At 34.6% G+C, this 17,484-nt stretch overlaps 1 protein-coding gene across 9 annotated transcripts in view; it reads left to right on the top strand.

Moving 5' to 3' along the window:
* Nucleotides 1–17,484, top strand: part of DMD (dystrophin) — a 978,823-nt gene that overhangs the window by 610,902 nt on the left and 350,437 nt on the right. For all 9 annotated transcript variants that reach the window (XM_066314017.1, XM_066314023.1, XM_066314021.1 and 6 more), the window contains one exon: nucleotides 3,257–3,421. In XM_066314017.1, coding sequence (XP_066170114.1) covers nucleotides 3,257–3,421 — 165 coding nt within the window. The remainder of the gene's footprint in view (nucleotides 1–3,256; nucleotides 3,422–17,484) is intronic.

Raw genomic sequence — 17,484 nt, 5'->3', positions numbered from 1 at the left:
CTTTTGAACTCTTTTTTTTATTTGCACCCTGTCTTGCTTGCCAGCCTGTAACACTGCTTCATCAGGCCCATGTCAGTCCTAGGCAGACCTTGGGGAAAGTATTTCATGTTTGCCCTGTTTTCATTTTACTGCAGTTGTTGCCTTATGGCCATTGTTCCTATTGGTTGACACTCTTAGAAAAGAGCTTCAGCCATCCTCTCATGAAACTTAGCAGTGTTTCTTAAATAGGAGGGAAAGACAAAAGATACCAAAGGGAATGAAAGCTGGCAAACGCTGGATGGTTACCCCAAGACAACAAGTGAATAAAAGGAGGATGGGGCCGAAAGCAAAAACGTAAAAGAGATTATTGAAGTGGGACACTAGCTACTGATCATTCATCCCTGGAGGAATCCAAGAACTTGTAGAACTCATTCAAAGTGCCAAGAAACAACAGCTGTGGGACTGTTGTGGCTTCCATCAGCATTGGAATCCCACCTCAGGGGTGCAGCTCCTGGAGCTGTGAAGAATAAACTGGAAGGACTGTGAGTAAAACAGTAGGGAAGATTCTGGAGGGCCCCATCTCCACGTGTACTGCTCTGCCACAGAAAGCACATGAATCTGAACAGCCAGTCATCATGTCCATGTCCATTACTCCATGGAGGTTTTCCAATTTATGCTTCTGGTGAGCTGCAGAATTAGCTCAGGAAACAAGCTGTCCCCCAAGAGAGAGTCTGCAACAGTACCTTGGCTTGATAGGCAGACTTGTAATTACCTTAAACTCATCAGGCTCTAATTTGATTAGCCAGCTTGACAGCTTTATGCCAGAGCTTACAATAAAACCCAAAAAACCACAATGAGCTAGCAAATGAAATCCCTGATAGCCAGAATCTAGGGCTCTGATTCCCACACAATGGCATGTGACACATTACTTGGATTTTACAAGGAATTGCCTTGTTAAATGCTTATCTCTAGCCCTAACCTGAGTTGGTGAAAGTTCTTTATTTATTTGCTCTTGTTCCTTTTATCTCTGTGGTAAAATTAGATTGTATTACCATACGTAATTAACTGTCTCATATTTACATAGATTTCTTTATTTTTTATTAAAAATATTACAATCCTGTATTTGTGCTATAATTTTCGAGCAGGAGACAATTTGTAAGAAGAGGCTGAATTTACTTAAATTACAGTTTACCTTTCTTCATAGGTGAGATTAAAAAAAACATTTTGAAAACAGTGGTTGAAGTACAGCCTGTCACCAAAACCTAATCATTCATCTTCTGTTGTGCTGGATGGAATATGCCTTAGTATATTATTGGTTACTTCCCCCTTTCTCTTCTTCTCCCCAAAACCTCTAAAAATTTTTATTTCTCTCTCCTGTGTTACACCCAAAACACTTAATTAATGTTGATTGTAAGCAGATTAATTTAAATTTCAGGTCTTCAAAAATCAGCTTGGATTTTTATTTGCCTATGACTACCTCTTAGCTTTCAGTTGTATTTCTGTGGAACTTATTTATATTAATATTAAAGCTAGTAAACATTAGAGATTAACATTCAAAAGTTGTAAGATAGATGAAACCAATCTTGTATGAAATTAGGCCAAGGTCTGCATAAATTTTGAATTAACACATAAGGGAAATGAATGCATTTTTAATTGTTTTCTTTCTTTTCTGGGGCCATTCTGGAAAAGCAGATATTTAATTATATTTAAAAGATTAGGATGATAGTAAAAGTAATTTGCTTCATGGATTAGTCTCTATTAAATAGGATATTATGAGGTGGCTGTAACGAACATGGGAGGCAACGTAATAGATGGCAAATCAATTTCTTGAATTACAAATACCCCTTACATACAGTGTAAAAAATCACATGCAGAGATTATGTAGAGGGATTATTTTAGAACCTAAAAATCAATATTCTCACACCAAATTTTTGAAGAAACATAAATGTCACGAGACAGTTGTGTTCCTTGCATTCTCCCAGCAGGTGGTGTTTTGGTTTTAGTGTCACTCATTGCTTACATGACTCTGAGTTTGGATTTATTATCTTCTGAAAAATTTTGTCATAAGGGATTAGAAGTACGGGGTACTAATACCTCTGTAGCCAGGCAATATGATAGTAAAGCTATACCGTTAATGCTGCTTAACCGTACAAGGAGTATATTTCATATTGTGTGTCTGAGAAATCTCATGTTACGCCACTTTTAAGGGGGCCACTTTGATAAAAAATATGCTTAAAAAATGATCACTGGGACACCTTAATTTTCATTATATGGAAAACTAACAATATTCCCTGGCTGATTTTACAGAACTGCTCTTGTTCTGTATCTGCCCAAGCCCTGTATTTGCTTGCTTTATTTATTTATTTAATTTTTTTTTTTTTTTTTTTTTTTTTTTTTTTTTTTTTTTTTTTTTTGGTGTGTGTGTGTGTGTGTGTAAAGTGCAGATGGTTTCTCCCCTAGTGTATGTTTGCAATGTTGCCCATTGTGTAGCATTGTGACACCTCACCTCTCTAGCTATAGAAAACATTCTGGGAAGGACAGCATGGAGCTTTGTGTTGGCTTATTTATTGCCAGCCTGTTCCTACAGTTACTCCAAATGCTTCAGAACTGGATTTGAACTGTGCCATTCACTGATTCTTAATTCCTAATATTGTTGGCATAGAAGAATGTGCTTAGTTAAAAATCTGACTGCTTTGAATGCAAATCAGAGGACCGAGTTGCCTGATCTGAATTGATGATACATTTCTTCATTATTTTTCTTCACTATGTGCATCTGCTTATGCATATATGGATCCAACTGGCAGCTCTAAACACCTCTTAAGAAAATACATGCTTATAAATATATATATTCAAGGTGTCAAGAGAGGTTAGCTATAACTGAAGTGATCAATTCCATGTTTTCAATTTTTTTCCTGATTAAAAATTGAGCCTTAAAACAATTTAGTATTCTGAGATAACTTTTTTTTTTTTTTAAACTAAAAATACTGAAAAGCCTGATGCTAAGGTATGATTTGTTTTCTTTAAATTTTATTTTAGGTTTCTGCATGTATGTTTTTGTTTTTTACTGGGTTTTTTTTAGGACAGACTGTGTTTCAACTGAGTTGAAAGATACCTGCCATAATAATGTGAATGTTGGGTCTATACTCTTTCCCTTCTTCAAGTATATAAAACTTGTATTTTAACATTTTATATAAATGTATGTCGTGTAGCATTAAATTGTTTTGTAGTTTGTTTCTGTTTTTTTTAACTAACACAATGTATTCTGGTATTTCTCCAGGTGTCCAAAGAGCTACCAGAAAAACAAAAAGAAATAGAGATTTTGCTAAAGGATTTTGTTGAACTTGATCAACAACTAAATCAGGTGATATTGTGGGTGACGCCTGTCAAGAACCAGCTGGAGCTTTACAACAAAGTGGGTCAGCCAGGAGCCTTTGATATTAAGGTAAATTTTCCTCCATTTTAAAAACAGCATTGGAGTACTTAGTGGTCAAAAATTCAGTTGCAGCACCAACTGTATAGTGTTTATTAATGATGTAACTTTGAGGCAATAGTTTCCCAGAAATTCAAAGCTCTATGAATGAAGGAAACCATTATTCTTTTCTGCTGAATGATTTCCAGTGAGAGGGCAGATTAGAACTAATGGTATAACCTACTATTTTTTGCCATATTATATACTTGAAGCAATAGCCCCAAAAGTCATTGCATCAAAATTTAATATAAAGTGAACTTAAATTCATAATATCAATGTTGAATCATTAAAGCTATTTCATTAAAATTATTATGACACAAAAATCAGAATATTTAGGACCATAATGCAATTCTGATATTGCAAGGAAAGATATTTAACTGCACAGGTAATGCTCCAGAATCAATAAACGAGATTATCTAATGTATTTGAGAAAAATATTTGTAATCTGATCTTTGATAGATGTTTAGGTATAGAGAAGATGCCTGTATATGGGTTGACTGAGACCAGAGAAATTAAAGCTGAAAAAATACTGTCTAAAATGAACTGGCCTGCTGGGTGTATACCTTTTGGTCTTGCCTTTTATCTATGCGTATATGGTCTTCAAATAAACTTACGAAATATTTAAAGTGTAATAGATAATCAAAATCTCTGAGGTTATAGTTTATAGCAGCTCAGCATCTTGTTCACATAGGTGAATATTAAAGAGAAGACACTGAGCTTTGTATCAATTTGATGGTGCAATTTTTAGTGGAAAATGAAAAAATTTAAATATTCAAAACTTTTCTTGTCTTGCATGAAATGGAACAATACCTGCTCCTGAACATGTGTGGTTTTGTAGAGTATGTTTATTAAGTTAACTTTAGTTTCTGCTAAGAAACTTGTTTAATGCCCAAAAACTTTTTAAGCCATACAATAGTGTTATATAAAAGACTGAATCTCAAGTCCTGTTACAGTCCTATAATTGACAGAATGAGTTCAGCAATGGCATTCATTCCCTTTCTAAAAGATAAAATTAGTGTAGCTTTTTGCAAATGTTGTTATATGTACTGAGTGACTGACGGAATTTTGGTTTCAAGAAAACTAAAAGTCCTTATCTCCTGCAGTTTAACAAAACTTTTGAAATGATATATACATATATTTCTATTTTGTCCCTTTATTTCTAGAATGATTCCACCATTGAATTTTATATAAAATTAAAATAGGGCTAAATTTCTACAAATTATAAAACTGTTGTTTTAGAACTGTTGTTTTCCGTATTTATTGTGAGTGAAATGTTCTGCTTGGCTCTTCCATCTTGTGGTGATGTGACTATTTCAAAATATTTCTGAAAAATGGTTGAAAAAACAGGAAAAAAAAAAAAGTAAAAAAAAAAAAAAAAAAATCTGTACTCCTGAAAATATGAAATAGAGGGAGGAAATCATGCATGTCCTGAGAGGTGAGGGGGGCCATGAAGAGCTCCAAAGAAACTCAAATACCCTTTCTCTCTGAGAAAGACTCCACCATATTTCTTACACAGCTAAATTTATATCACTTTCCTGTAAAGGCTGACCTTTACAAGAGGCAGTTTTGGTTGTAGATCAGTTAGTTGTGATTATAAGGACTTTAAGGATTATAAGGACTGTAATCATATGAAGTGCATTTGCTCCATATCTGCATGTTATCTATGTGGATTGCTTTTAAAAGACATAGATTTAAATTCTTTAGAATGTTGAATTAGGTTTATCCAGACTGTAGATTTTTTCTGACAGAGAGAAACTTAGTTTAAGATTCTTTACTATCTCTGAAGGCAGATTACATCCTCAGAACTTTTTTTTAAGATTAGGCAAAGACCATTAATAATTACAAAACCCAAAAGAATTAGTAGATATAATAGGAAAGCAGTCAAGACTGTTCTTGACAGTGTTGAATTTTACACTCAAATTCAAACATTCAGACCCATGCTAATGTGCTGCTTGTCCTACACTGGGTCAAGCCTGGACATACACACTCTCTTGAATAATTTTTGAAATATTTATATTCATGTATATTTTTTAAGCTGCTATCCTAATTACAATTTATTTTTTTTTTAATTGCTTACTTTAAAAAAGTAAGGATGTGTGTGCTACCTATGGAAAGGATGTGTCTTTTGCTCTGGTATTCCCAGAAGCTGTACAAATATTCAACATTTATTTTGCAACCTTTTTAATGCCTTCACCAATATCCAGACAACACTGAAGTATATCCTATAGGATTTCATAACTTCTTTTCTCAGAAACAAGAGTGATGTTTATGATCACCAGTAGAAGGAAAAGCATAGTGATAATAGTCTTAGAAAAGAGACTGAATGCAAAATTTTACAAATAATCATTTTGGACATTCTAAAAGCTTGGAAGCTATGAAGCAATTTAAAACTGACCATCACACTTGTAAATATAGCACTGGAGTGAAAAAGACCAGGTTCATGTAAGTCCTCAGGAAAACCAGACTATTTTGATTATAGGATTTGATGTAATGGCTTTCAAATTTTAATTTTAATTTCATTTGAGACATTGTCATTTATGAAATTTCTGTCAATGTTCTTCATACTCTTAAGCCTGCAAAGTAAAGTTCTTCTTTCTTGCCTGCCATTAAGTCCTCTCCTGACTCTTTTGTTTTCTAAGTTGTTTTTTCAGGAAAAGAGTTCCAAAATTAACATGTGTAGGTATAAGCTTTGTGTATTGTAAGGATAATATTAATTTCTGAAGGCCACAAAATTTATTTGAGTATTAAATTTTTTCTGACCTCAGAACCAGGTTGAAATAAATGATAAGAACATGTGGGGTTGGATAGGTAGAAGAGAAAGAGGACATGGATATATGTTTATTTTAAATAGATGGCTGGGCTGTCTTTAGCTAGTTAGTCAACAATATTATGTTGAAGTAATATGCCTATTTTAAAGAAGTTTCTTGCATTTTTACTTATATTTAGGAAATTTTAATTACAGAAATTTGTGGTAGCTGAAATTTAAACTTGATGCACGAACTAAAGTGCATCTAAAATGCCAATTATCAATATTCTGAAAGAATTTTCTAAAATACAGTGATTTCTTTCTCTCAAAACCATAGCAATCTTTCCCTCTGGCATGCAACTATAACCTGATAACTATGATTGCATTTTCTTCCTTAAACCAAGGGGTATAATAAATGCAGGTCCTTATAAAATAATCTGATTTAACCTTTCAAATATTATTGATCTATATAATATATATATATATATATATATATATATATATATATATGAATTATATAGATCAATATAATATATATATATATATATATATATATATCAAGGAGAATATCCATGAATTTCACTTTCACAACTCACACTTATAATTTTTCACTTCTGTGAATTAATACCAGTTCAAAACCTGCTCAAACCTTTTTTCCACCTGCAAAAATAAGCAATTAAAAAGATATGAGATGTCCCTTAAATTTATGTAGGAGAAAAATTAAATAAGACCTCCAGCAGAGTTAACCTTTAATGGTGGCACAAAAGTAATTCTATGAGGGTAAAAAAGGTGTAACCAAAGGCAAAATTATTGCATGTTGTTACAGACAACTTCTCAAAGTAACACTTCGAAGACACAATACATAATTGGCCTTGGTGACAGGTAGAGCAATTAAAATCCCTCCTATAGCTCTTAAAACTACATCTCTACTAGTAATTATGAAGTGCCCAGGACTATATTTTGGCCTGGAGGTTAAGTGGTGCAGCTCAGCTTGCATCCTTTCAGCAGCAATCCCAACTTCCCCAGGAACACAGTTTCATCCAAAGTGCCTGTTGCTGCATGTCTGGCTCATGCTAATCCCTGACCATGGCTGGATATTGCCTCCAACCTTACAGTTTGTCCCATATCAGAAGCCAAGCTCACAATTTAATGGTATGGGTGATCAAGCTGAATAACTTGAGCAGATGCCCTCTCCCTTTTTAGTTCATTACTTATGTCACCACATAAAAAAAAATCGGGGAAGGATGAAAATTAGTTACATGAAAATAAGAGTTGTTAAGATCTAATTATTGAGAGATGTCTCTACCCAAATTAAGGTGCAAACATGATCATTAACCAAAGTCAATAATAAAGATTTTATTTAACTGTAAGATTTGAGGTAAGAGACAGAATGAAATAGGAGAGGGCAGGGAGAGAGAGAGGATGAGACATAGACAGGTAAATAGAAGATAGTCACCACCCATGGATCCATCCAATAGTGTCCTGTTGGTCTTCCTTTGCCCTGGCCATCTTGATGGTGGGGGTCCAAAGTTACTTTTAAACTTTTCAATATTTAAAGACTCTTGCAACCAAAGGAATTAATGTTCATTGGCTAAATAGTTCATGGTTCCAGATGCAGGTATTAAGCATCATTTGAATCCTAAGTTTAGTACAAATGTACATAGAGGGACTGCTCTTTCCTACTTCCCAGTAATGCAATTAAAAAACAGAAGAATATAAAATACAGACATAAAGAGATTGGACAAGTCCAGCATGATACTGGGTCACCCATGTGGAATAATACCTTGTGGTGACCAAGGAACATAGAGGTGACTTTGTAATCCTACAATCCCTGGAACATTCTGTATCATTTGAAGCTTTGGGCAACTTCTCAGCTTATAAAGTATGTACAAATGCCAGTTTAAAAAGCATCAAAAATGTTAAGAAAAATGTGAACACTATTAAATTGTAGAAAAAAACTTTTTCAGTATTCAGTCCCAGAAAGCATAATGTACTTTGCAACAGCATTTACTGTAAAATACATTCCCTGCTGATATTTTTTTTTTTCAGGTCATTCTGCTATCATAACTCTACATTTACTTCAAAGAATTAAAGTATGGCTCAGTAAACCCTAATATATTTTATGGCATTATGATTTGTCTTTGTAATTTTCTTGGCCACAATTTAGTGTCTGTAGTGCCACAATTAGGACCTGCACCCTCAGTTAAGCACATTAATTTTTAGCAGTGATGTCAAAAATCACACTTGAGCTTTAATAACTCATTTCTCAATGCGTAAGAAATGTATGTATTGAGTAAGAGTAGAGAAAGTAGTCTTCATTCTCAGGATCTAGAAAGCCTCTGAGCTGAGGTGCAAACCTCTGAAGTTGTTTGCTTCAGTCATTATTTTCATCCTTAATTACAGTTTTTTTCTATAAACTGTCAAATATATATATTTTTAGAATTTAAGAAACTGTCCAAATAAATCGACATTGAAATGCATATTTCCAGGCTAGAAATTTAAAGTATTAGGATAGATCTCTGTTCTTTATGTTGAATATCTTTTACCACATTGACTTGATAATTTCCAATAATAGCATAATATGTTGACTGGATCTATGAAATACTCATGTGTATTCATGGGAAGGCATGAAATCTACATCTATAAGAAAGTCATGACTCCTCTACTACTTGTGAACACTGGAACACTTCCAGGTTTGCAGTGTGCCAGCTTCTCATGCATGTAGAATATATTTTATGTTGTGTCTTTTACAACTCTGGTTTCCTAAGCTTGACAGTCTGACTCTGCCTGGGTTCGTTCTTTGACCTGGGTTTACCCTCATTCTGATAGCTATTTTGCATGATTTAGTATTCATACTTCACAAACTTAAATGGTATCATCATGACTTTCCAATTTTACAAAATGGTGCCAAGGAAATGTACAACAGTTGTTTACGTTATGGCATGGTAAAAAAAGATTGAAGTACTTAACAGAGCAGCTCTGTTTATGGTTCAGCCTCTGCCAGCACTGGAGTCTAAGCTGTGGGTGTTACAGCCACAGTCAGTGGATGCAGCCATGGCAGGAGAACCTTTCACCAATGACATGCTGAAGTTCAGCTCTTACTGTCTGATTGTTTTTTACATGCTGGTAATTTTTTTTTTCAATCAGTAACTTCTCTCAGTATGACTGACTGTGTAATGCCCTGATTTTCCTGGTCCTGTTTTCAATTTACGTTGATCAGCTTTATTTTTCTTAGCCATATTTCTTCCTCTGTCAATAAAAATCCACAGCTAAGGATGTGCATTTTCTAACTCCTGGATGTTCAAATGTCATGATTTTGATGGTTGTATTGCCACAATCTTTATTATAAGTAGACCTGAATCCCAGGAAGTGATGGATGATTTTCAACTCTTAGTGCAACCGTATCCTCTCAGTATAAAAATGAGGCCCTGCAGGATAACATGGGTGATATGAAATACTGTCTGTCAGTGAAGAAATTTTAACATGAGGAAGTTTTATTTGGCATTTTCAGATCTGCCTGGTTCCTGACCCAAACAGCAGTATCTCAAATTTTGCCTTTCTTCATGGGTTCTCTAAGGGTAGCCTTGCTTCTTTCAAGTCTGTGGCTATTTCATAGTGTTTTGATATACATTGCCCAGGGTACTTTGGCAGTAATTTGGGCTAGAAATGTATGGGATATCCATCTAACAGCAGGAGATAGTAGATTAACAGCAGAGAAAGCTGTGTAGCAATTACTGAGGTGTGGACATCCATGAACTTCTAAGTGTATGGTCTCCACTTTCCTTTTTAATCCAGATATCACTGACAAACATTTTGCCAGGTATTCATTTTTCTTGCCAAAAATATTAATATTAACAAGAACCCCCCAAACAAGTACACAAATATTGCTGGGCTATTAAAATATCATATGAAACATTTATACAGAAACAGTTACAACTCTTGCCTGTTATATGGCAACCCTTCAGCTGACTTTGAAAATTCAGCAATATGTTGTCTCTGAGATATGCATAGAATTAGTGTAGTGGTTCAGTGTAAGGTCAGAAGATGCTGCTCTGGTCATCCAGTCAGACCTGCTCTATAAAGTCATTCTTTCAGCTTTCTGGCTTATTTTCTGCTTGAACTGCAACACACCTCTCTCAAAAATAATAATTAAAAAATCCCAGATGAAACCAAACCAACCAAGACCGGTTTCTAATTTCCACATATGAACAGTCATCCACATCTCCTGGTAAATTACTGCAAGGTTGAGTTAAAAACCTTCACATTTTTCCTCAGCTGAGTTTATTTGACTCCATCTTTCTGTCGCTGCTTTGTTTGCTAAACTAGAGAGAGGTCTGATACTGTATTATTAGACAGTAATTAAGTTCTTTCTGAAACCCTGTTTGTTCACCATCAGTACTGTTGTTCTAATTCAGACAATAAAGCAAATATGGAGTATCTAATTAGTATTAGTACAAAAAGCAATTATTGTAGTGGTCAAAGCAATTACTTTTTTGGTCCTGATAATAATGTGATTATCTTTAATCAGAATCTTTTTTTGGCTAAGTCAGGTAATCAGAGTCTAAGTAGGTGGCAAATGTTGCTATAATGGAAGTTATAGTTGCTTCTGCATTGTCTCCTTAATGGAACATCTAAGGACATACATGAGCACTTTGAAATGTGTTTATTCTGATCCAGTCATCCAGATTTAATATACTTAAACCTTTTAGGGATACGTTATTCTGAACATGTGGATGTAGACCTATACTTTACACTTTGAAACAGCTTTGCCTACGGCATCAACAATCTGTGGAGCTCCAAAGTTATGGCTCAAAGAAGTTGTGCAAATACTGACCTTTATATCATCCTACTGACTGTACTGCTGAGATTTGTTTATTTCAGTTGCAAGAAAGAAAGGGGAATAGTGGAAGTGATGCTGCTGTAGTTGACAGCTTAAGAAAATACCTTCAGAAAAACTAACCAATTTTTTTCTTGATTTATCCCCAGTTTTCTTTTCCTTAAATATTTATTTACTCATAGTTCTGTTCAATCCCAATTCTATGTATGACGGTACCCCAAGTTATTGAGAGTTTTGATCAGAGAGTCCCAGGTGTCTTGCTCACAGGAAGAACCCTAGAAAGCTTCAAAGCATGGTTAAATTCATGCTGGTTTTGGAAGAAGAGAATGAGAATGATAGGGTTTTCTATAAGTATATAAAAATCAAAATGACTGAATAAGGCAGACCAGAAGTAAAAGCTTTCTTATTACAACCCACTGCAACTGTGACTAAGATAAAATTAACATTTTGCAATCTGTTACAGTCAGATTGCACTTTTTAAATGTAGTCGATGTAACATTTGTGGTGTGCTAAGGCTTTAGAAAAATACTTTAAGTGGGAGCTAAAAGCTTTTTTTAGAGACAAAAAACCAAAATTTTTTCTAATATGTACATAGTAAAGCTGTTTTGTTGTGTTGTAATGTAGTGGACAAGACATTATTAGCTGAAAACAATTTTAGAACCCCAAATATGTAAAGAATGAAAAGTATGTTGTCTAGTAAGAGAAGAAAAGCTTACAAATAGGCTAATGCTTATATGGTTTTAGCTGGTCATAAATTTTAGCTGTTATTGTGGATCATTTACTTCAGTATTTAGTGTTTGAAATCTAAGGGTCAGTATTTTTATGAAGTCAGACTGTCTAAGTCTTTTGAAAATTTTAAATTCACAGATTTCTTCAGCCCTGCTCAATTAGCATAATAAAACTGATTGTTTTCTTTTGCTCTCCAGTCATGCAGTCCAGAAACACCTTAGTTAACCTAGAAAAGAAGTATCTAGTACTTCTGTTAGCTTTTATTACTGATAGCAATCTTCATTTAATAACATTTTCATTTATTTTTTTCCATCTAAAACATTTTAAGTTTTGGAGGCAGTGAAATTTTATTTACTGAATTCCTACTTCAAATACATGATTTTGAAAGAACTGAAATACTGCAGAAGGAATTAAGCAGTAATTTTTTAGTGTTTAAAAGAGCCCTAGAACATACCCTAACCTTGCCAAGGATTGGTGTACTTTAATTTTGAGGTTTGACTAGTGGTAGTCAAGAAAACAAAGGATGAATTCTATATTCTGTATATTCTATATCTTAAGTGCTGTTTCACCTTCTTAGTTACTTATTATATTCTTAAAATCAATACTTTTTCATTGTAGAATTAATCTTAAATTAGTGGAAAAAGTTCATTAACTAGTTTGGGTCAAAGTGTGCATAAAACATAAGCTTTTCTTTTTCTCTGACTCTTTTTTTCTTCCCTTGGTCAATGGCACCAAATGTAAAAACTACACACAAAACTTCTTATAAGGAAATGAAAATACAGATATTTACCCAACCTTATTCCATATTCCTCTCTGTCTGGTTGAACAAGTTGCACGGTGTAGTAAAGGCGTACATCAAGTAAACAGTGTTTAAGTTCTCTTCTTTTGCATTTCTGGCCTTTTTTTTTTTTTTTTTTTTTTTTTTTTAAACAATATGCATATTAGCATTGCATGCATTTACATGGGGTTTATTTACATTTAATACTTTCAGAAATCCTTTGCCACTGCAATGATTCACTCTTTCTAGGATTAAATGGCCTGGGATGCTCAGCTTGATTCCAGTTCCCCTGCTGTTAAAAGAGGAACTGAAGCTGCTCTATTCCAGCCTGAGGAGACAACCCTATCCTTCATGTTCTACAGATATCTGCAGTTGGTGCTCCTTACCTCTGCAGGAGAGCTCAGGATGTGTGGGATGGAAGGAAGGATATGGGGAGAGGGCACAGAGGAGAGGAGGGAGGTAGTACTGCCTGCTCCTCCTCCTTCTACCTGTTGAAAGCCTTTGGAGTCGTCATACCTCCTTCTAACCATAAGAAGAGGTTAAAGCTGCACTTTCTGAGTGTTCTTTCTGGTCTTTATTTCAGCACTGCCATTTCCTCTGGAAAACTGTTTTCCAGTGTGATTGCGACAGATTTAGGTTATTATAGATGATGAGGACATGAAAAGGATGGACAGAAATGCAAGTCCCATTTAAGGAATGGATGGAGAAATGACACTTCTGGATAGGAAGTGAGTTGGCAGAATGGAGAAATTCATGTTTCTACTGCTAGCTCACTGAAAACCCTGCTGACCCTTTCAAATCATCTTCTCCAGACAATATAACAAACCACTTTGTATTTTCCAGACACCTTTGACTCCAAATGCTCTTGCAATCTCAATGGTCATTTTTCCCTGCTTACTCAGTTTCCCAATTTTTTCCCTTTACTCCCTCCTTACCTCTGGGTCATCACTCACTCCTCCTGTACTCCTCTACATTTGAGTCCATTTCCAAGGCTTATATAGCCTTGATTTTTGCATATAATGCTTCAAATTCTCTCTTGGTGTAGAATTCGTATCTGTTTACTCTCTGTGGTGGTCATACATTTTAAATTATATATTAATTGTCATTTTGGCAGATAAAAACTGACCATCCTTAAGAAAAAATTAATTACCTTTTATATCTTAAAAAATAACATGTATTTGGATTTTGTCCTTGATAACTTTGAATGACAGTAAGAAGGCTGTCAGCTCTTGTCAATCACTTCATTATATACTTGACAATCTTAAGTCAGAACAGAAGAACACGGCTGAGGAGTAGCAAACCTAATTCTAGATAAATGAAAGAAAATTACCCCACAGGAGAGAATGAAAATGCCAAATGGACCTTGCTGGGGTTTTTTTCATCAGTCATCATTTGTCAGTTTTTTCTTGACAGTCTAGGCCCAGATAAATCAGATTTTAACAATTTACTGATTCTTTTGCCTTCTCATTTTGGTAACATACTTTTGAAGGGATAGTTTTATATACATTAAGAGGTAGTATGGCTTGTCTGTAAGAGCACATTAGGAATATGTACCTCAGTGATCTGCCTCATATACTGGCATCAACACATGAATTGGCAAAAAGGTGAACTGTGGAAGCTTCTGATGATAAAATTTAAACTACCTATATCTTGATATTCAGTGCCTAGATCAGTTATGGCCCTTACCTGAAATTTTCTTATGGGACTTGGAGGAGCAACCTGATCAATCAAGTTTGTGAGCTTGAGCATTTAGATTTTAAAGAGTATGTCCAAATCTCTTCTGAAGAAATCTTTTCCAGATGCAAGAATATTAAAAAATATTAGCTGCAAGTGGATTGTGAAAATATGGCAAAACTTTCCCAATGAGTAATCCTTGGAAATTTAATATATAACAGACTTTGCAGCCATAAGGATGGATTGCAAACACGGTGTCCCAGCATCTCAGGAAAGGAAAGATTTTTGAAAGGTGATCAAGTATTTGATGTGTAGTAGTACTCTTTTTATTGGAAATAATGGCTAATAAATCAAGATGCAGTTTCATTGTTGAAAGCACAAGGTTTTTAGAAGTGTGAGTGAATTGGTTAAAAGTTAGTGAGCTAGTACCTCAGCTTCGGTTTTTGGCTTCCTCCTTGTACTACTGATAACAGCTCAGGTACTCTTCAAAGTGTGCTTAATATAAGCAAACAAATAAATACAAAAGCAAACTTAGAGAAATGAGGTAGTTTACCAAGGCTTTAGTGAAATCAATACCAAAACTATAGCTTGCTTCAGTGTACTTTTATAAGATAGGAAATTTCCTCTCCTATTCAACAAAACACAGTTTTCTAACATTCTCACCATCTTTTTCATATGTTCTTTTCTTAACAGAAAACATTCTATCTCTTCAAAACACAGCTCATGAAAGGTCTTGATATTCTTGATAATAGAATATCATTTATGAAACAGTAACTCTTCTTTTATAAGATTATATATTTTTTCTCTACTGATCACAAGCAATTTAAAATACTGGAATCTGAAGGGGATCTCATTCAAAGGAACACTTACAGCTGCACAAGGTCCTATTAGCTTTGGCTTCATTTGCTTTGAATTGATTGCTATGTAATAAATATTAGAAACAGGCAATGTATGTCTTCATATTTTTTTGTACACTGGAAAAGATACAAATTCTTGATACCTGATAGATATTTGAATGTTTGATTTGGCTGCTATTATTTTAGCTGATATTTGAGAAAAAAATTGGTTTATTTTTTATTTGCAGATTTAAGTAAAAATAAAAAATATGTGCCTAGAGTGATCTTAGTTCTTTCTCATACTACAGTTAGTGATGATGTGGAAATCTCTAAATCCTGTTGCAGATTAAGTAAATGCAGCTTTGACACTGGGTATAATGCTGTAAAGCTTAACTCTTGTGAGATGCTCTTGTAAAGACAGTCAATGCATTTCACTGGAAAAATTTTGTATTTCAAGATGTTTGGCAGGGCATACTTTCTAAAGAGATGTTGTGGGTTAATGATGGCAGGCAGCTCAGCCCCACACAGCTGCTTGCTCACCAGCTGCCCCCTGACCCACCCCTACCTTCCCAGTGCAATAGGCAAAAGAACCACAAGAGCAAAGATGAGAAAACCGGTGGGTTGAGATAATGACAGATTAACGGGGCAGATTAAAGCTGCCCATGCTCGCAAAGCAAAGAAGAAATTCATTCACTGGTTCCCAAGGCCAGGCAGGTGTTCAACCATTCCCAGGAAAGCTGGGCTCATTCACAAGTAACAGGTACTTGGAAAGACCAGCTCCTTTACCCCAGATGTCCCCCTTTCATCCTTCCTCACAGCTTTTACTGATAAACATTAGGTCGTGTGCTCTGGGATCCCTTTGGTCAGTTGGGGTCAGCTGTTGCACTCTCACCCCTCCCAGTTTGTTGCTGGTGGAGCAGCATGAGAAACAGAGAAGGCTTTGAGTTCATGTCACTGCTACTCAGCAACAGCTAAAAGATGCCTGTGTTATCAACAGTTTCCCCTCTAAATGCAAAACATAGCTCTGTCCAGGCTGCTGTGGGGAAAGTTAGGTTCATCCCAGCTGTGCCCAAAGTACCCATTTAACCTCGGCCCTGCTGAATAGCATTTGCTTCCTAGCTTTTTTTTTATTCTTTTTAATAAGAATTTTCTTTTTTCCAGATGAAATCAATGGTTGCAATTCTAAAAAGATCAACTTCTGATAACATACTTACTTATGGAAATTAAAACAAAAGGTGCCATCACTCTGAGTGTGGATATGACTTCTACATTTTCATTTGCAAACCAGGCAGCTGAAAATGAGCCAACAGCATTCTTTCCTTACTAAAAGAACATAAATTCTGTTTACTGAAATCTACCTCCGCTTCTGCTGTTGAAGTATTGTGCTGGAGCAATCTTTGCCATTCCTTCCAATGAAACTGTTGGAAGATAAATGGTAGAAATACATCCTCATCCACATTCTTTTAAAATGATTTATAAAAGACTAATACCAGAAGATAGGCATGTCTAAAAACATGTTACAAACAAACCAGTGCTAGACCAGTAACAGATTTTGATTTCTTTTTAAATTACTTTTTGTAGCCAGAAACTCCTCTGAAAATGGTATTTTTTACTAAACTTGAAAAGAGAAGAAAAATTTGCAGGTAATCCCTAAGAAAGAGAACAATAAGCAACCAAATTCGATGATAAAATAAATAAATATGTCAACGCTTCCCTCACAAATTAAATTATTTTTAAATTAGTTTATTGGATAAATATTTTTATTTATTTATATAAATTTCTTAGTATTTGTGCAATAAGAGAGAATAAACTGATTTCTCTTTCCTGTTTAGAAGAAGAAATAAAAAATTTTAATGACTCAATATTTTTATAATTATCACCAAGTTTCATTTGCCAGTCAAGGTGCTTGTGGTGTACCCCATATCTGCTACTGTGTTGAACTAAATAACTTGTCTTCCTCCAAAGCTGCTACTCTTTAGCATCTAAGAACACAGAATACTAAGAGAGATAATAAAATTATTGTGACTTCCCTTATTCTTTTGCACAAATTTCACGTTTTGTTTTTCTGCCAAATTTTCTCTTTCTCTGTCAATTCTCATGGATTTGTTATTATCTCTTTTTTTTTTTTTTTTTTTTTTTTTTTTTTTTTTTTTTTTTTTTTTTTATTATACATTAAGAGTAAGAGAGGATCTCCAGTCTTGGTAGAACAGGAGCAGCTATTTCATTCTGTGTCCTGTCCAGTCTCAAAATAAAATATTCTGAATCACATCCAATCTCAAAGAATTCTTCTGACTACACCTTTTCACAGTCCAACTGGATGATTAACTGTGCTTTATCAGTATATGACCACCATAGCCAAATTGTTTTCATATACTGTATCTGCAGGTCATGTCTTTACAGCTAATAATTTCATCTATCTTCAGTACCTCCAGGAAA

Source organism: Sylvia atricapilla, chromosome 2 (genome assembly GCF_009819655.1).
Source record: "Sylvia atricapilla isolate bSylAtr1 chromosome 2, bSylAtr1.pri, whole genome shotgun sequence".
Classification (NCBI taxonomy): Eukaryota; Metazoa; Chordata; class Aves; order Passeriformes; family Sylviidae; genus Sylvia; species Sylvia atricapilla.
This window is presented reverse-complemented; position numbering and strand designations above follow the sequence as displayed.